This window comes from Diplotaxodon limnothrissa, linkage group LG7 (assembly GCF_057381915.1).
Source record: "Diplotaxodon limnothrissa isolate DT_005_m linkage group LG7, D_limnothrissa_male_GT1.1, whole genome shotgun sequence".
NCBI lineage: Eukaryota > Metazoa > Chordata > Actinopteri > Cichliformes > Cichlidae > Diplotaxodon > Diplotaxodon limnothrissa.
The window spans coordinates 19,435,220-19,456,208 of NC_140602.1; the positions used below are offsets into that span (position 1 = coordinate 19,435,220).

Here is a 20,989-nt window from a genome sequence, read left to right on the forward strand (position 1 = left end):
ATGTGTAAGAGCCATGCATCCCATCAGATTAAACTGGTTTATTAGGAGACCAACCAAGTTTTTTTTTTTTTTGTTTTTTTTTAGTGAGCCTTGAGGCACCTGTTGTTGTGATTTGGCACTATATAAATAAAAAAATACCATGAATTGAATAGTGTGGTGGAGAATGTGGTTGATGAAATTGTCTTTGGAACATTTCTGTTTTCTTTCCAAAAACTACAAAGTTTCTGGCTCGTTGGTGCCAGTGGAACTGGTGGTGCAAGCACTAACAAGTATATGTCTAAAGACTGAGATTAAGATTAGTTTGTACTCAATAAATAGGACTAGATAGCCTGCACTCTGTGGTTAGTTCATCACTATTGAACTTCTTATGAGTAGTCCTCCTTGCTCTCCTGCAAGCCTTACAAATGTGTTTGGAATTCTCAAAGATATTTGTGGTACAATTGCGTGCAGTAAATGTACACAACTGGTAAATGTATGATGGGTAAGAACTGCAATTAGTTCGGTTCCCTCTTTGTTAACGTTTTAGACATCTTGATTGGTTCGATAGCCTTGCTTTGGAGGAACCTTGTTGTATGATACTTTGGTTCATACTCAAACTTTAATTCCAGGTTTGTTTGTAGCTGGAATATTTGCAAAGAAGTGTGATGTTTGTTTGTAGCTGCAGGCAGGCCATATGGTGCTGGGATCATTGTGAGGAACTCTGGTGTTCATTCAGGGAGCAACGCTTTGATTTGCTGTTGAAATTAACCAGTTTTCTTGCAAGATTAAAACTGCTATTTAAGGGAGGAAACTTGTTGCGCTTTTCTCTATGCCAGTTTGATTTTTTTTTTTTAAACAAACTGTTTTAAGCACCTTACTCTATGATACCTTCTTTACTGGTAGTTTCCCGTTGCCCTTCATTTGCTCTGACAAGGGAAAACCTGGGCTGGTAAGATGGGTGGAGCTGGCAGGGAGTACAGGTAGTTTGCGGTTGCCACTTTAATGACTGGGTATATTTTTTACATTTTCTGTTACCTTGATTTATAACTTTTTAGGTTAAGTTCTAGTTTTGAGGTGGAACCTTGATTTTAAGATGGTGTGGGGGGTGACACCATCTCAATGTCTGAAGGAACTCCTGGCCTGTTATCAATTGCCTGACATGGGAGGATTGTCAGCTAGTGCAGATCCCTTGTGCCTTTCAGGCTCTAGATTAACTGTTTAGTCTCTCTTAGACTCCACTTGGATTCAACCCATTTGTAATGTTTGTCTGTTGGTTAGATTATGTTGAATAAATTATCTTCTATTTAAGAAAACCTCTTGTGTGGACTCTCTCCTTTGAGCCAATTTGTGACATTAAGGTTTAGGTGAAACAACCAAAAACATAGCTGCAATGGTTCTGGTTTCATTCTGATGCAATGAATGAACACAAGAGCTGCCTACACCCATTTTCTTTAAGAAATTCGATATAGTGTCCTTTTGGCTGGCCTACATTTTGATGTACTTCAGTCACTTTAAATGTAATTGATGCCAAACCTCAAAACATTGGCCACTTGTCTACACCAGTAGTAGGTGGAACTTAATGGGCACTTTTAAGCAATTAATGACTACGATTCAAGGATTGTTTAGGTCATCAATTAGTCGTCTTTAGTGGGATTGATGACAGATTGCTTTTGGATCTGTGGCTTTTAGTGTTTAACCTTTAATTCATCACACCAGGCTGCCCCTGACCTAAAAGTGCACAGATCACAGATGAAACTAAAAGTACCTTTCAACAGCTTGCTGGTGAAAGCGTGCATTCACGGGGTGCTGTTCTCTGAATTCACAGTGCGGGAAAGGGATAGACGTTAGAGCAGTAACTCTTACAGTATGTTTTTATTGCGTTAAAGCATCGCCTTGTCATGAAACACTCCGCATACAGTTTTATCTTTGTATTAATGACCTCCTCGCATGCCAGTGAATATTTGTGAAAATATATACAACTAACACATTCAGACCCATGATGTTGAAATATCCTGATGCATTATGTACAGGGACAATTCCAAGTATGTAAAAATGTTTCTTCTTGTTGCTCTTGTTCACTGACATTACATATTGAATACTTTCTTGACTGCCTCTTTGTACTGCAGCATGCTGCTCTCGCTCTCCCCTTCGTTCTTCAGCCGTGTGACCGAGTCTTTATAGTCTTGAACGTCTTTCCTTCCCAGCAGCTGCTGTCGCACTTCTTCACCATCTCCCTCTCCTGTCACTTTCATGCGTAGGATTACATCCAAGATATTCTTCTGAGACGGGCTGTCCTCCCAACTGTAGTCCTCCATGTCTGCCACAGTCTTCTCGGCCTCCCAGGCCTCAGTTTTCTAAAGAAAGAAAGAGAATAACATTTCTAACTTTAAACAAGCAAAACAAATGACCACAGGTTAAATTATGAAAAAGAAAAAGAAAGTTTGGATTTGTAATTCAAGCCACATTTTGATTGGAGTTCTGGTTCAGCAATTCCCACTCTTTGAAGCTCCTCTCACAGAGATGGTATTTCCCATATGTAACTCTCCGTTTGCCGCCTGTCTCGTTCTCATCACATTCCCTGAAGAACAATACGACCCATTGTGCAGCAGCTTAAAGCAGGGCAGCAACAGGGTCCTGCTCGCAGGTGTTTGGAGGTTAATGACCATCATTAGCTACATATATGTATATTTGATCCCCATGCTGTCTCCAGCAAGTCCAGATCTAGTGACTGAAGAGCAATCAATACTTCAGAATAGGTAAGCAGCAGCTATTCTACTGTTAATCACAAGCATGAAGCAGTTCTTCAGCCTTGTGACTGAGTCTTAATGAATAATAGCTTTACATTTTTTGGAGTGGGTTTGCAGCTGACACACTGACGCTCTAACATTTTATTTTTCCACATTTAGAGATTAATACAAAATAAAACAATGCAAAGTGTTGTGATGTTTGCTGTATGCAATGCTCAGTAGTTTGATCAACAGGCAGGATATTTGATAGCTCACCAGTGGGTTAAATGCCCCCCAGTTTCTTGAAATGACAGGTGCTAGGCATGCGGGCACAAAAGCAGGCAGAGTGCCTCTTAGTGGTAAATGCGTGTGCATGTTGGAGGCAGCTTTGAGCGGTCAGCCCAAACGCTGGCCTGAATTAGCACACACTGGAATTAACAGGCAAAGTCCATCTCTCTGACTGAGGAGATATAATCACCTCGGTGGCTGCTAACAATTGGCCCCTTTGTGAGCTATCGTTACAACCTGATCAGTACGCCACTCTCACAGCTTCCACAAGCCTGCTGGACAAGCACTGTGCCTTCCATTGTGTGTTCAAAAGGGCAGTGGACAGTGTTTTGCTTCCTGGCTTTAACAGCCTTTTCTCAACTTAAACTGGCTAAGCCATGTCAGGAAGAGCTCCTAAAGGCAGAGGTTGCACAATCGTGCTCTTTTATGTGGCTGGCTGCAGATTCATGCCAACAGTGCCTAAGCACTGTTGGCCTGGTGGCACACCTCTCCGATGTGGCATGGTTTGCTTAATGTGAATGAGTATCAAGGTCAACACCTGAGAGGGGAGTCTGTTTTCTCCTCTTCTGTGGGTAAATGTCAACTGGACAATGCTGCTGTTTGCCATCCTTCTGCCCATTCAACTCTGCTACCTCCCTAATGGGCTTTAGTCTCTCAGATCGCTAAGCAAGATGGACAAGATTGCCCACAGTGAAAGGTGTGCCATGTTGCTAGTTGTACGTAAATGCCACCAAAGATGAAACGATATGAAAACATTTTCAGTTTTTGTGTAACTTGGTGTACCCCAGGCTTTGACCCAGTTTCTCTTCCTTACAAATGGCTTCTTGACAGCTGTCATTCGACTGAGACCATTTCTGAGGAGACTTCAGTGAACAATAGATGGACCAACTGAAGGGTCAAAAAATGTTTTGGGTCCGTGTCGGATGTTTGCTGGATTTTTTTCGTTTCTTAAGGACATGACCTTTAGATAATGTTCATCTGCTGTCGATAGTTTTTTAGGACACTTCTTGTTTTCTACTCTCCCATTTTCCTCAAATTTTTTTAGGGAAACACTGCACACCATGTCAAGATATGCCAAGTTTTAGTAGCTCTTGGGGAACCACCTCGTGGCTACAAAAATACTTTACATTTGTAGATGTAACTGCAGATTCAACTAAAGAAATGGGAACAAGTTAAGCAGTTTTGTGACATGCTGTTATTAACAAAGTGCCTAAAAATACAATTAAAATCAGTTGTTTGCTAATTATCTGTTATGTGTAGACACAGCAATGGTTTAGCCCCTTAAGTTACTTGACCTGTTGTGCTTGAATGATTCATATTCTATCAAAATTTAAACTAATGTCCTCATGTGTGGATCTGGCACAAAAAAAAAAAAAGGTAATTCTTTGTTTTTACATTCATCAGGTCCCAATCAGCCCAAATAGCAAAGAGAAATTAAAAATGCATGCCATGAAAGAGTTCAGGTCTTAGGAGGTTATTAAAAAAGAAAATTTCCTTTGGAAGTGGTCTGAAAATTAGTGAAAAAGTAGCCAATACCCGAAGATTATTTTAAAGACCTTCAGAAATGCTGCAGAACTATTGCTCAGGATTACTTTTAAAAAATGTATAAGAAAGTCAAAATATAACGAAAGGGGGTTACTCAAGATCTCAGCACTGCATTTATTCCAATCTGGGGTGATCATGATATGATCATGACAAAGAAGGGATTTCATATGAAAAGAAGCTACAAATATAAAAATATTAGAAATCTGAAAAAGAAATGCCGTCAAAATAAGACTTCACTGGCTTTTCTGCTAAATGGTCTAAGGTACCAATTTGTTGGTATCTAGTGCAGGAGATACTGTTTTTTCTAAAATATTGAAGTTTTGCCTTTTGTCCTCATAAACCAAATATACAAGACAACACACAAAATCTCCCCCACATCAGCGCTGTGTTTATATTTCACATATCCACACTAAAAAGCAATTATTTTAAATTACATATCTTTTTATAATGGCAAAAAATAGATCAAGTAAGAACCCTCCGCTGATGAAGGCCCTGTGACACTTGTACATTGCATAGAGTGGTGCATTAGGTAAGACATCATGATGCATTTGAACTAAAACCTCTCCAGGGCAAATGCGTTAAAAGTGACAGCGGGTTGTAGAGGGTACGAGTAATGCCAGACAGCACCTGGCCTTTAAATGAATGGATGCTTGTTGAAAGAAGACAAAAGGTTAGAAAACAAAAAGAGAAACTCAAGTGGACGTAGAAAAGGCACAAATATCCCATCTAACACCAGGTAGAGTTGCGGAGTTGGGCCGAAGACTTTTACCATGGATATCCTGTTTGAAACTGTGAGTTCAGTAAGTCCGACTCACTCAGTTTACTGCTCCTTCAGTATTCAGTCACTGAGGCCAATTTATCGGACCTCCCTTCAGTTGACACAAGAACTAGTTAGAGTGGAAGAAAAATGTACAACTTACCCAAGACTCGTGGTAGAGAACTGTGAGCAGATACATGGCATAGTCATAGTTCTGCTGTCTCAGCGGGCAGCTAGCAGAGAGGAGAAGAAAAAAAAAATGTACGAGGACATCAGTTTAATCTTCTTTTAACCCTATATTTTCAGGAAGAGGTGTTTACCTGTCAGTTTTGATGGTGAGGACATCTGTGTTTTTGCAGTATCTCTCGCCAAGGAGTTTGATCATTTTCTTCCTTGCATGGTCATCTAAGTTCAAACTGGACAGCTTTACCTTGAAAGTTGAAGATGTGAATAGATTACCACATAATTTAAATCTAGTCCTTCCGTGACACTTCACTAAATAAAGAGACGTTCACAACGAGATTAGGGCAAATGTGATGTGCTTATGTGCTATAACTCCACCATACATCTGTCTCTAAGGATTTAAGAATAAAACCTAAAGTCTGAACTGCAATATGTAATATTTATTTTTTTAACCTTTGCAAAGCTTAGACTGCGTGGATTAAAAAAAACCCTATAATTTTTACAGATCAAACACATGCCGTGTCCCAGAATCACATAAGCTGCTTGTAGAGATGATAGATTTTACCTCCACTGCATTGTTTATGGCTCTGCTTTGAACAATGCAACATTACTCCATTTATAGGTAATACAAAGCACAGGTGAACATTTATTTTGTGCACTGCACTGAGGTACTGCTGTTACAAACATGCACAGAGCTGCTACAATGGTTGAGACTATGTGTCCAGCATAAATAAACCTCTGTCACAGAATTGATTTCCAGGATTTTCCTCCTATAAAATATTAAACCACAAATCAAAAATAGAAAATATATGTTAATTCAAATATTGATGCCCCCCACCCCTCTTACAAATAAGGGCTTAGTCAACTTGTTCTAGATTTGGAATCTAACTGTGTGAGATTTGCCCTTCAATCTATCTCCCTGCCTAATCCACCTGGATTACTGTTTAATTCCTATCTTGCTGATATAATCTAAGGCAATGTGTCAGGAGCAGATGGCTGGCGATTAATGGTAAAAAAAAACAAAACAAAAAAAAGCCAAACCCCAAACATTCCAGTCTGGGAAAGAAATCGCACATTTGTCAAAGGCAGTTTGTGATGCAAAGCAGGATTTCTTTGGCACTTTTTGGAGTTAAAATGACTACAGGCAGTGTGATAGAATGGGACAAGGAAACAACAGCTTTGTTTGTCAAGGTTCAGCTGAAGGAAGTTGTGTTTTTCTCTCCTCTACCCTTAACATCACCCTGTAAAATAGAACACAGGCCCAGTAACTTCACAATTAAGAGGGCATTATTTATTACATTTAATTGATTCTTGCAGTTAAGTTAAAGAGACGTGCATTTCCATGTATGGTCCTGCTCATAGGGAAGGATTGCATATTGATCGATTAGTTTTGGGAGGGGGATTAAAAAGAATATTAAAATGTCTCAGCAAATATTATTTTTAAAAAAAATGTTGTTACTTCTTTTATTGAAAACTAAAAAGTTGCCAAAAACCCCATAACAATTAACAAGAATATTGACAGAGCCTTGGCACAGGAAATATAAAGTAATGACCAAAGACTAATCTCTCTGTTGACTCAATAGCATCATTTTGCAGATTTTAGGTCACTAGACGATGAAGATCTTTCTAGGAAGTCAGACAGACACGATGTCAGCTGGTGATTATGTATCCCAGTAAATCTTTAATCTCATTTTACATGTGAGGTTTTTGATCACCTGTACATTAACAAAACCCAGTTAAAGTCAGCATCAAGTAAAAATGGCAAAACTCACTCTGAGACGGACGATACGAGCTGAAGGGTTTCTGAGAGAAGGGCCAGCGGACACATACTCTTTGCTCTCTAATTTAATGGGGAAATGCTCATCACACTTGGTATCAGTCTCCAAGGCAGAGGGCCACTCTGTACAGAAAGCTGATAGCACAGAAAGGCATTTAAATGTGCTGCTGAACAATAATGAAAGAAAGAAACTGCTTTTCTCTAACTAGATTAGTAAAATATGAACTTACGTTTCAGAGCTTCACAGTGTTTCTTAATGGCTGCTGGTGTCAAATGTAGAAAGTTTGGTATCTGAAACAGAGAAAAAGAGAAACGTGACAAACTTTCCCTCTCTTGATTTCACTCTCTTGGCAAACTTAAATCAGCAAGTCTACAAACTGTGAAAAAGTATTTGCCCACTACCTGATTTCTTTGTTCTTTTGCATATTTGCCAAACTTACATGCTTCAGATCAAACAATATTAGTCAAAGATAACCAGAGTAAATACAAAATGTCATTTTTAAATTTGGGTGTGGGTAAGTTGGGTTAACTTGAACAGAACCTTTCTGACAAAGTGAAGCAGGCTAAAAAAACAAACAAAAAATAAAACAAATCACAGTTAAAGTCATCCACAAATGGAGAATAACCCAAGAGTGACTGGCCTATAAACATGTCCAAGAGTCCATCAACGACTCATCCAGGGGGTCACAAAATAACCCAGAACAAGACTTAAAGAACTACAGTTCTCACTTGGTTCAGTTAAGGTCAGTGTTCATGATTCAACAATAAGAAAGAGACCAAAAAAAACGAGTTACAAGGTGAAAACCACAGCTGACCAAAAAGAACACAAACCCTGGTCTCATCTGCTGAAAAAAACAAAACATCTCCATGAACCCAAAGGACTTTTGGGAAAATATTCTGTAGACTGACAATACACAGGTGGAACCTTTTAGAAGGTTCGAGTCCTGTTACATCTGGCATAAAACTAACACAGCACTTCATTAAAAGAACATCAGACCAACTGTCAAGCATGGTGGTGGTATTGTGATGATGTGTGGCTGTTTTGCTACATCAGAACCTGGACGTCTTATTGAAATTGATGGAATCATGAATTCTGCTCTCTATCAGAAAATCATGAAGGAGTTTGTCTGGATACTTGAGGGTGCATGGGAGTTTGCCCAACCAGTCTACATGTGTTTTGTGGACTTGGAGAAGGCATTCGACCGTGTCCCTCGGGGTGTCCTGTGGGAGGTGTTGCGGGAATATGGGGTGTCTGGCCCATTGCTATGGGCCATTCGATCCCTATACAACCGTTGCAAGAGCTTGGTTCGCATTGCCGGCAATAAGTCGGACTCGTTCCCGGTGGGTGATGGGCTCCGCCAGGGCTGCCCTTTGTCTCCGGTTCTGTTCATAATTTTTATGGACAGGATTTCTAGGCGCAGCCAAGTGGCGGAGGGCTTTCGCTTTGGTGGCCTCAGAATCTCATCTCTGATCTTTGCAGATGATGTGGTTCTGTTGGCTTCATCGGGTGAGGGCCTCCAGCTCGCACTGGAATGGTTCGCAGCCGAGTGTGAAGCAGCGGGAATGAGGATCAGCACCTCCAAATCTGAGGCCATGGTTCTCAGCCGGAAAAGGGTGGAGTGCCCACTCCGGGTCGGGGATGAGTTCCTGCCCCAAGTGGAGGAGTTCAAGTATCTCGGGGTCTTGTTCGCGAGTGATGGGAGAAGGGAGCCGGAGATCGACAGACGGATTGGGGCTGCAGCTGCAGTAATGCGGACGCTGCACCGGTCCGTCGTGGTGAAGAGGGAGCTGAGTGTAAAAGCGAAGCTCTCAATTTACCGGTCGGTCTACGTCCCTACCCTCACCTATGGCCACGAGCTGTGGGTAGTGACCGAAAGAACGAGATCGCGGATACAAGCGGCAGAAATGAGCTTCCTCCGAAGGGTGGCTGGCCTCTCCCTTAGAGATAGGGTGAGAAGTTCGGCCATCCGGGAGGGGCTCAGAGTAGAGCAGCTGCTGCTCCACATCGAAAGGAGCCAGCTGAGGTGGTTCAGGCATCTGACAAGGATGCCCCCTGGGCGCCTCCTGGGTGAGGTGTTCCAGGCATGTCCCACCGGGAGGAGGCCCCGGGGCAGACCCAGGACACGCTGGAGAGATTATATCTCTCGGCTGGCCTGGGAACGCCTTGGTATTCCCCCGGATAAGCTGGAGGAGGTGGCTGGGGAGAGGGAGGTCTGGGCCTCTTTGCTTAGGCTGCTGCCCCCGTGACCCGGCCCCGGACAAAGCGGATGAGGATGGATGGATGGATGGAGTTTGTCTGGCCTTCAGTTTGTTTTTTACTTCTCATCCGTAAATAATCTGCTCTTTCACGTGATTCAGTTTATTTTGAAAAGTCTCAACAGGATCTTGAGCTTTATTGTGAAAGGTTTATGTTGAAAATAAACAAGCGGACACGCGACGGTCTTACCGTCGCTGTTGCTAACGACAATGCATAAAAACAGGCGCTTGTCCATCCATAGTGTGGTTATATAAAATATAAGAGAAAGAGAGAACTTTAAGAAATTAATATAGCCACTACAGTGACCATCAAAACGATGAAAAAATATTGCCGTAAACAGTTTATTTTGCGACCGCACAAAACAAACGATTGCGTAAAATGAAACTATAGACGTTTTTATATCGTCATCCGATGTATTTCGTTATATCGAACAGCCCTAGTATGTCACATTATATTTGCACACACACTAGAATAGATTTCTTTACCGCCAAGTCTGAGCTCCTTAGAACAGCTGAGTATGATCTGCATGATACAATCTACGTCCAAACTATCATTCATCTATAGATGACAAACAGTTCATGACCTTTACAACAGAGCTTAAATTATATTCAGACATAAACATCACCCATTTCACGTGAGTGTTCAAAAGCAAATCTCTGGGGCTGCATCAGCTGATTTGCAATCAAGTGGGGCGCCAGAAAGTATGTGTTAAGAAGTTAGAACATCAACAAAAAGCTGAAAGATGCAGTTGAAAGCAGTTTACTGATAAAACATGAGCATGGTAACAAGAAAAGCCAGATGCTTTGATTTTAAACCACTGAGTTGGTACAGATGTTTAAAAAAGGTGATTTTTCTTGGTTTACTTTGTTTTATTAGGCATTCCCATATTTGTTTGAAAGATTAAAGAAATCTTTATTGCGAATGAGTAAAAACCGTTTTGAGGCACTTTAACCTCCATCTATCTGTAAATGAACACAAGCCTTCGAATTTCTCCCAGATGTAAGAGCTACAAAATGAATTCAGCATTAGCTGCTGCCATTAGTAAAGATCACATGAACCACAGACGGGCCAGTGACAATGAACAAAAAGAATATCAGCTAACACCAATGTTTGGCCAATAAATCAAGTCATCCATTATAACTTATTTTTTGAACTGAGGAATCGGGGACCACCAACTGAACTGACAGAGGCAGTGAGAGTCGATTTCAATCAAATATAACTCGTTAACAAATGCCAGACACAAAAGATAACTTCAATAAAAAAAAAAAAATAAATAAAAGTGGAGCCTCACTGTGTGGAGTTTCCATATTCTACCTGCGCCTGTGGAGTTCTCTCCTGGTATTTGATCTATCTCCCACAGTACAAGGACATGCACATAACAGTATTTGGCAATACTAAATTGCTGTAGGTATGAATGGCTGTCTGTCAGGCCTGCACGGGAATGACCACTAAAGCCTGATGTTATCAGTCCATATTAGCTTTGTCCCAATAAATTGGTATTGGCATTTACAATGGCCAAAAATGAAAATTTAAAAAGTAAAAGAGGTGGGAATAAGCATTGATGTGTCATAGTTTGTCCATTAGGGGGCACTCTGTAACTTCCCTGTTTTTAAACTGCATCGTTATGTTATCTAGAGATGAATTATATATATCTATGCAATATAATATATTAAACAAACGTTATGACTAGCTATATATATCTTTTGTGCGTCTGAAACAAAGGAAAAAAATATCGGCCAATATATTAGAATATTGGAATTTTTAAATCATCAAATATCGGTATCAGTCTGGAAAAAAAAACTATACTGATCAGTTCCACTGTCTGCCTGTCCAGGATGTAACCCACCCCTTGCCCTATGACAGCTGGGATGTAACCCACCCCTTGCCCTATGACAGCTGGGACAAGTTCCAGCTCCTTTGCGACGCTGAATTAGATAAGCTGAAGATGACGGCTGAATGGTTGATTTATACCCTTTTCTCCTACTGAAAGCACATCATTATGCTCACTGATCCACCACAACACTCCGCTTGCAGAGGGAGGCCACTAAAGTGATGATAAACAAAGGCCCTCTAAATTCTATTCTTTTGAATAGAATATATCAAAACCGAGTTCAAACCATCTTCACCCTTAACCCCTGTTGGAGGTGTTACGTGTTTGTTCTGATTTAATTAATGGAGGATGTTGGAGTAGCAGAACAGAATTTGAACACGTGACAGTGCTAACCACTACATCACTGTGGTGCCCCTAAATACAGATATCTTCTGTTTTTAAAATTTTATTGGTGGAACTTTTTGCTCATTCTCCACATATTCATGTTTTTGCTATTATGATCTACTTGCACATTTTCATATCTGCATAAATAAAAGCTTGGAAAAAACAAAAAAAAATCTTATTGTACAAATCATATTAAGAGGATCCATAAAGTGTATATTAGAATAAGTTGGTTGAACCCGACCTTTCAAGATAAAAGGTCTGGATCTGAAAGATAAGCAAACCAAATATGGTTTAAGGCTTTAAATATGTATAAATATGTTTAAAATTATATAAAAAGGTTGAGTTTCTTAATGCCCCTAAAAATGGATTGCTCATCTTTTCATTCATAAAGTAAAACACAAACATATAGATGCTATCCAATGTAAATGCTGGAAAATGTAAGGTATATAATATATAAATCTATGGGCCAAAATGTTGGACAGCAGTTACAGAAATATCTACATCCCAGAAAATAGAAGTGACACATTTCAAACACAGAATCATTATAATGCTCTAGATAAAAACATTCAGCACTGAATTGTTCAGAATACGCTGCTTTTAAAGGGCATGTAAACAAAGTGAAAAACAAAATCCGCTTGATCCTTTTGAGTGAAGGATATTATAAGACAAACAATTATATAAATTATCCTATACTGACACCAAAGTAAACTTAATGGTTCACAGTCGTGGCAAACGATTACACAAAAACCCATCTATGACTTATAATTAAAAAAGAAAAAAACAAAAACAAATCACCAAGCGTAACCAAGGGACATACAGCAGTTTAGCTCCTCATGATGAGCTGAGAGAATGAAATCAATATTGTTATGCTGCAGATATCTAGCTGTGATGGGTGAAACTAGCGGATCTGCAAGTGGCTTGAGTCCAGATAGAGCAGCTGGTGTCTGGACATAGCAGCTCAGTAATCCGGGCACAGAGATACAGCGACTAAAGCCATGCAGGAGAGCAAAAAGGGCTCAACTGGAACTGCAGGAGCACTCGCCAGCTTCAATTAACTCAAACCATCAAAGATAAACAAAGAGAATACATCCAGATACAGCCCAGAGTCAAACGTGTGCAGCTAAATGTTGTGTAAATAATCATTCAGTTCATCACAAAACCATTTGTTCTGTCATTCTTTATCAGATTAATTCATACTTTGTGCATATTTATCACTTTATCTGAGGAGAAAATGTTGTTTTCTTTAGGGCCTCTTTAGGGCATGCTGGAAGTAATGAGGTCTGACCTTGATTAGCTCCAAATTGCCTTTCTTCTCTGGAGGAATGCCCCCCTTCACAGGGTACCCCATCCTCAAAGGGAGGGGGACGGATCCTGGCCTGAAGGTCGCGGCCGATGGATAAACTGCAGTCCAGTCCTGATCCACTGGCATCTTTCCTGTCCTGGGCTCCCCTGCCTTTAACCCCACACAGAGTGCAAAGGAAACCATGAAGGAAAAAAATCGTGCCTGTGTGTGTCTTTATGTATTGTTTTTTTGTGGTGGTTGTTGTATAACCACAATGGCAACTTTTTATCGTATCATTCAAAGTGCATGCATTGTGTTACACTCAGTTTTGATAAAAGCTGCACACTCACTTCTCTTCTGGGCCTTCGAACAAAGGGTCCTCTACCACCTCTGTCTGGAAGGCCTAAAATAAAGTATCATATACATTATATTTTTATGAAAACACTCAAATAGAGTAAATGTCACAACGTTGTTAAACATTAGACTACATCTAGCAACTTTATCTGTGATCACACACTCTTAACAAACAGTAGGTTGTGTATTGTATGCAGGACCTTTGTTTCACTTTTGCTTTTTTGCTCTTAATTCAGTTTGTCAATGCACAGATAAATAAACCACTGTAAACCAAGAACTCAGTTAACTTTGCTTTTAAATAAATTTAGTATATGTATTTCTTATATGGATAAAGTAAATGTGTAGCATTCATTTAATTGTTAAGTAATAAATATCAAATGAAAAAGGTGTTTGACTGAGTTAAACACCTAAAAATTATTCTTATTATCACTCTACATGTATGTAAATGATGTACTTGAATAGAACTTGTTATTATAATGAACATAACAAAATAAAAACAAAATGAGTAAACTATACTGAAGAAGTATCCCATGCCAACATGTTCTCATCAGTCTGAAAAGCTATCATTTTAAATAGCTATAGATAGCACTATTATCACACTAACCTTCAAAACAATCTACCTTGAAGAGGAGGTCAGAGGTCAAATGTGACAATTTGTTAAAATCTTTATACAGCACTTGCTATACATTGACAACACATACCACACTTGTAAGATTCAGTTCTTGCATTATAATGCTTTTTCTCAATTTTTGATCAATAAATCATTAAGTTGACCTTGAAGACATTGATGGATTAACATGTCTCTGCTCTACACACCTACAAAGTTTTATCAAAATCCATTCAAAACCTTTCGAACTACCGTGTTTACAGACAGACTGCCATGCAAACGCTACCAAAAACATAACCTCCTTGGCAGAGGTAATTAAAGTTTAGGACCATCTTTTGCTGCTACTTTAACTATTATTTTATCTCTTCTTTCCCCTTAGCCCCACAATGTATCCTAGCAGGTGGCTGCCACTCCCTTAGCCTGGGTCTACTCTTCCTGTTAAAAGGGAGTTCTTTCTTCCCACTCTTGCAAAGCACTTGCTCATAGTAGGGCTGGGCGATATATCGAGTTTTTAAAAAATATCGATATATTTTCATACGAGATATAAGATGTGACAATATCGTTTATATTGATATAGTCTATGTTACGTTATAATTATACTTGTGGAGCCCAGGTTTGCCTCTCTTTCGTCCACTTATGTCTCTACGCAACGTTACTCGGCCTCGCCTCTCCTTCACTGAACACAACTCCCCCTCCCCCATAGCTTTACCTGCAGGCAATGACAAGATGAAAGAGGAAAATCTCCGTTAGCGAGTTACCTCGGATCGCCCCGTGCATGGGGCTGGACGGTGTCAACGTGTTAGCGAGCTAACCGCGCTAACGACATGCAGCCAGGAGGGGCTATATCGAGATATGAATTTTGGGTAATATCGCCCAGCCCTAGCTCATAGCAGCTTGCCTGATTGTTGAGATTCTCTCTCTATTAATTGTAAGGTCTTTGCCTTGCAATATAAAGCACCTTGGTGAAACCATTATTGACAGATGGAGCTATATAAACAAATATAGAATCTAGTTTTTACTTTTATTTTTGGTTAATTTGATTTTGGTTAACTGAAACGTTCTTTTCAAATTTACCTTTACTTTTTTGGTTTTAGTTAACTAGCCTTGGCATTACTTTCTTTTCTCAGGAGTGGAATGAAAAATTGGATAAAGGAGCCTTCGTTCATAGACCGTCTATAAGTATCTGTCTTTGTAGGGCTGCTCAATTAATCGAATTTTAATCACGATTATGATCTGGGCTTTCAACGATCATTAAAAATGACTGAGCCGATTATTAGCCCCTCCCTCGTACTTTACTCTCGCGCTGCTCCGTGTGGCAAATCGAGCGCACCTCTCTGCATTTCGAACACGTGTCACAACAATTAAGAGCAGCGGTCCCCAACCTTTTTTGCGCCACGGACCTGTTTATGCCCGACAATATTTTCATTGACCGGCCTTTAAGGTGCCGCAGATAAATACAACAAAATAAAACTAGTACCGGTACCGAAAACATTATTACTAACACACATGAAAAGACCAAGGAAAACCGAGTAAACGATAAAAACGATAACAAAATAACGCTGAAAACCGATAAAAACCCTGAAAACTATACATTTCACACCTGAGCCTCAACTCTCGCGGCCCGGTACCAAACGACTCGCGGACCGGTACCGGTCCGGGGGTTGGGGACCACTGATTAAGGGGACCCGAGGGAAGCGGAAGCTCGGAAAGCTAAGCAGAAGTTATTTGGAGAGGAGAGTGACTGCCGCTGGTTGAAAAGAGGTAAAAAAAAAAAACTAAAAAAAAACTTCAGTGGTGTGGAAACATTATGGGTTCGCGGAGTCAGACGTGGATCAAGTAGACATAGTGTGTAAACTCTGCTACAGTGTCATAGCTGCACCACAGAGCAACACTGCAAAGTTCACTAAACATAGATGTTTACATTTTTCATTTATTTTTTATATTGCAAACATTTGCACTGTTATCAGTATTTGCACACTATTTTATGACAATCTTTAAAGCCATTATTCAATACATTGTTATTGTTAAATAAATATCGTCAAATAATCGAGATCTCAATTTCAGTGAAAATAATCGTGATTATCATTTTTGCCATAATCGAGCAGCCCTATGTCTTTGTACTTCTGCTGCTACTGTGCCTACACATCTTTTTGCGAGAGCAATGGAGAGTTTTTTCTTGTAATGATGATCTGCCATAATTTACAGCAAGTGTCTATCTTTCGGTTGATTGTGATGAGCAGTGTGGTCACTGACAGCCCAGGTAGTGACACATGGTGAAGCAAAAACAGATATAGGAAGCTCAAAAGGACATCAAAGACTTTCAACAACCCAGACATGGTCACCAGACACATCCGCTTTTCGTTTAACTAGTCACCTAAGTTTGGATGCTACAGAAGTCTACACAGGATATTCTATAGCTACTCTTGTTAATAACAGCACTTCATGCAGTTAGCTTAGCTTGCAGCTATGGTTTTGAATTGGCATAAATTCCCTTATAGCGACAGTGAAACTCACCTTTATTTCCAGAAGAAGAATTTATAGACAGAGCCGTTGCATATGTGGCTTTACCGGATGGTTTATTGAATCCAAGGAGAGGGATATTTATTCGACCTAGGGACAGAAATGTCTTGCTTGTGCGTGAAGCCATGTTTTCTCAGTGAACTACGGAAGCCAGCGAGGGACGGTCAAACCCGATTGCGAAGCTTTTTACTCAGCGCGGAGCAGCACAGGCGCAGTTAAGCGTTTAGATAAGAACACGTGTGAAACGGCTCACCGCGTGTCGTAAACACTGGTTTATCTGGTAGGTGATACTTTAACAAAGCAGTCATAATAAGATACTACTACAATGTTAATGGAGGTACTCCTGTTTCTTTGTGAGTCAAGTGAGAGGACTCTGCCAGCTGCTGCTTTTTGAAACATAGGGTGCGTTCAAAGACCGTTTGAAAATATTAATTAGAAAGTTGCAAAGCAAACAACTAAACAACAACAACAAAAAGATGAAAGTGTTAAACATCTTAATATCTTAACGGATTGGAAGTGTGGAAGGCTGTATTTTAAAAAAGATTTTGAAATCTGTTTTATGAATTTGGAATTTGAAAATGGTTTCTGAAATTCCTTTTTTATTCAGTTTTTTTTGTGAAATCGTTTTGAAGTATCTATTAACTGGTCAATAATTCATTTAAAAGTATTTGTAATTTATCTTTACTTTGTTTTAAATTAAAATATTGGAGAATACATTACTATAGTAATATCTAAATAAATAAAAGAATTAAAAATCTAATTTGTATTTAATTTAATGAGGTATTAATAAATGTTTATTCTAACTCAAATGACGATTAAAGGGCAACTAATTTCGTCATATTCGTCACTTTGTGGTCATGCTGTCACATTCAAAATATGTAGTAAAGTTTATGACTTCATGAACCTGTTCTGGTGCCTCTGAGTAAAAACTTATTCCCTTGGTTGTTCTCTTCATTACCATAACTAGATTTGCTTCTTCTTCTTTTTTAATTGGAAAAAAACAACATGTGACGGTGGTTAATTGTAACAATATGCTAATAAAATACATTAGCCTTTCACAACATTAAAATATGCTTTGAATATTACCCCCAGCACACCTGAACAAGCAGTTCATTTATGAAATAACCTGGTATGTTCGTAAAATCAAAATGTGACTGAAAACTGAGCGTTTGTTATTTCGGCATCAGAATATATTTGAGGGCGTGACTTTCGATATAGACAGCACGTGATCGATTGTTTGCCATCGCTATTATTTTACTGAGTGACTGAAGAAATATCGATTGGATTAACACAACAACAAGAACAAAGTTATAACTGTCACTTGGTTGTTAGAGAACTTATTACAAAAACGATAAATCTGGTATATGTACTATATTTTAATTATATTTTAAGATTTCCTCTCGCCCGTAAAGGCATCGCGTGTCCTGGCAGAAGCGACGATGCTCTTCAAAGGGACAAGTCCTGCAGACTGCAGCCGCTTAAAGAACTGTGGCATCCCGGTGTTTGCGGCGTTCCTTATGTGTTTGAGCGCTGGAGCATCATTTCTATCTGAAGGAAGCGAGTACCTGGAACTTGCTGTGACACAAAGCAGAAAAAGAGGAACTTGGTGCCCCGAAAACAACTTGAGTTGTGGTGTGTAAGTTAAAGGTAAGGTCTAACGCAATATTCTCACGTTGTTGTTTAGGACAGCAGTGTTTGTGTAGTGTTAAGTGACGGAGACAGCACTTTCATTAAAACAGAATTTACGCACTTATGCTGCTTTCAGGAGTAATGTTTAACAGATGGACGGGGGGTTGGAGGTTTTTAGTTAGTGTGAGGCGTTTTATGTTTAAAAGCCCACACGCTATCATTTGATTTGTTATATGCCCCCACCTGCCCACCCACATGGGTCGGTTCAGTTTAACGGAAAGTCACATAATACTCTGTAACCGTAGAGTCCCACAGCAGCCTATGCATGTCTGGCAGTTCATTGTGTGCCTCATGACTGTGTGGTTTCCATTTTTTAAAGGTAGAAACTCTATCTAAAGGGAGACATGTGGCTCCTGTCATCACTTCCACCGTAGCCGAGGACAGATATGGACGGGGCTCGTTGCCTCCAATTAGATCTTTATTTTTTCCGATCCTTTTAGGTAACATCCGGTCATCTATCACACCGCCTTGTTGAGTATCTTTCCAGAGAAGACACTATATCGCCTACCCGCTGTTTATACATTCATTAATTGTACATATGATAGCAAGCAGAGGCTTTGATTTGGTCAGATGGAAAGTTGTCGACTTGCCAGAATTAGGTTGTTTGCCCCCATGCACACACAGGTGGTTGTTGTTTGTGACATGGACAACACAGCTTACTAACTGTCCTGTAGATCCTTCTTCGTGTAGAGTTAAAAGATCTGTAATCAGTGACTTCCTTAATGCTTACATTAACATGTGCTGGCCTAAAGTGATGAAGAGTAGTGCTGTAAATACTGCACATTCTGGTATTGGTGTGATACCGGATGTAATATACTCACAATATACTCTGTAATATACTCACATATCTATATTATTGCTAATATATATTGTAATATATCTATATCACTAAAGCACTTCTGGATGGATGCAAACTGCATTTCGTTGCCCTGTACCTGTGCATGTGCAATGACAATAAAGTTGAATTCTATTCTATTCTATTCTATACCAAGTAAATACAGGGACAGTATTGCCAATACCAGTATCTATACTTTAAAAAAGGCAGCTTATTTAGGGGAGAGCATGATTTATGAGATGGATCATCCTCAAATTCTGAACACATTTTAATGACCTTTAAATGAGTAAATTACTTTCCAAAATTATTAGTTAGTACAAGAAAACACCCTTTTGAGCTTTTCAGGTATTTTGAAAGAGAGTTTTTTGGAGACCTGGAATATAAAAATGCCTGCCACTAAAGCACTTCGGTATTAATCCTATTACAATAGTATCAATCTGATAACAATACACATCTGTATCAATACTGTCAATATTTGGAACATCCACCAACCTCTCGTGAAGAGTCATTTAGCATAAATTAGTTTTATGTTAGAAGGGCTCTTTTTTTTAAGATAAGATATTCTTTATTAGTCCCAGAGGTGAGAAATTCACATTTCTACAGCAGGAGAGTGGACAAGGCAAAAATAAATAGATGCAGAATAACCTAATTATAATAATATTGTGCAAAAAAAAAAGTACAATATATAAAGTAGAGAAATATAATTTAAATAATTATGTATATATGATAAAACAATACAGCTGACTACTTTTTTGTGAATTTGTGTGCATCTTTAAGTAAAGACGCACAACTTTAACCTTGATCTGACTACATAAGAAACAAGTTGGAGAAAGGTGAGAAAGAAGCCACAAAAATAATCATTCACGTGGTTGCAGCCACCCAGCGCTTTAATCGGTCTAATTTTTGGGCGGTTGCACGTTGATTAAGCGTTTGCGGTGTGACACACTTTGTGTAACCAGCGCTGAAGGTGACATTGTGACAGCACAAGCTTAAATGCCGTCACTGGCTGCTAAACACACTGCGTTTTTTTTTTCTCTGAATTTAAACTGAACTGTAACCGAGTGCACACCGCGCATCTGCATTGCCTTCCAGATGGAAGAGGAGAGAGGTTGTGACACCCATCAGCGATACTCTTAACAGGATGCTGTTTTTTTTTTTACAGTAGAAAATCTCCATCAGAAAGAGCTGGTGAAAATGGACTAGTGTGTTGACCTGTCACTCCCACATTAACTAGTGTGCGCTCGGGTCTTGGGAATATTATGTGCCTGTTACACTTTCATAATGCTCACAGCTTACAAGTCACAGCATAGCGGTCTAAGCAGCAGGGAGAGCTAAAAGGAATATTGCTGGGAATTCTTTACTTTCATTTTCTTTCTGTCTCAAACAAAAGAAAAAAAAAACTAGCAATAGCCATGACGCTATACCTTCTGAAGGTGCATCTTAGAGCAAAAACTAGGGCAATTAGAGTTACACAATGAAGAGCTTTAATCAGCATCAGTGCCCTAAGCATAAAACATCCCTGATCCGCATATGGTCACAGTTCAAAAGCAACAGGCTAAAGGGAACCACATTTAGTATTTGTCAGATTCTAATCTGTTAATATTTTTAGAGTCAGCATGTTTCGGTTTTTGCTGTCAATGTCAATCATTTAATCCAGGTGATATAATACAAAAAGGGCTTTTTATAAGAGTATCTCTCCTTTCCAGCATCCAATTATCATTTTGTCTTTCGACACTAAAATAACAAGTGTTATAATAAGGCTTTCTCTCAGACTAATGTAACATCTTCTGCTGCAGGTATGGACACAGATGCAGCCCAGCAAAGAGAACTCTTCTCAGCAGCAGGTAGCTAGCCATGCCTGGCTAGTTTTTTAATTTGGCTGCCCTGTTCCCTTCGCTAGAACAATCAGGATTTCCCAAGGCTTTTTGTTCCCCTTTGGCCCTCTTCTTTGAACTGGACCATCCCGCGGGGCGAC

The 20,989-nt window shown here is 39.5% G+C and overlaps 1 protein-coding gene across 1 annotated transcript; it reads right to left on the reverse strand.

The window, feature by feature from the left end:
• Positions 1-1,841: 1,841 nt before the first annotated feature.
• mrps35 (mitochondrial ribosomal protein S35) lies at positions 1,842-16,617 on the reverse strand. Its single transcript, XM_085359395.1, has 8 exons — positions 16,485-16,617; positions 13,360-13,412; positions 13,013-13,180; positions 7,486-7,546; positions 7,251-7,390; positions 5,616-5,725; positions 5,459-5,528; positions 1,842-2,333 (listed from the first exon to the last, which is right to left on the reverse strand). Exons 1-8 carry the CDS (start codon positions 16,615-16,617, stop codon positions 2,064-2,066), a joined length of 1,005 nt encoding a protein of 334 aa, XP_085215521.1. The 3' UTR covers positions 1,842-2,063.
• Positions 16,618-20,989: the final 4,372 nt, after the last annotated feature.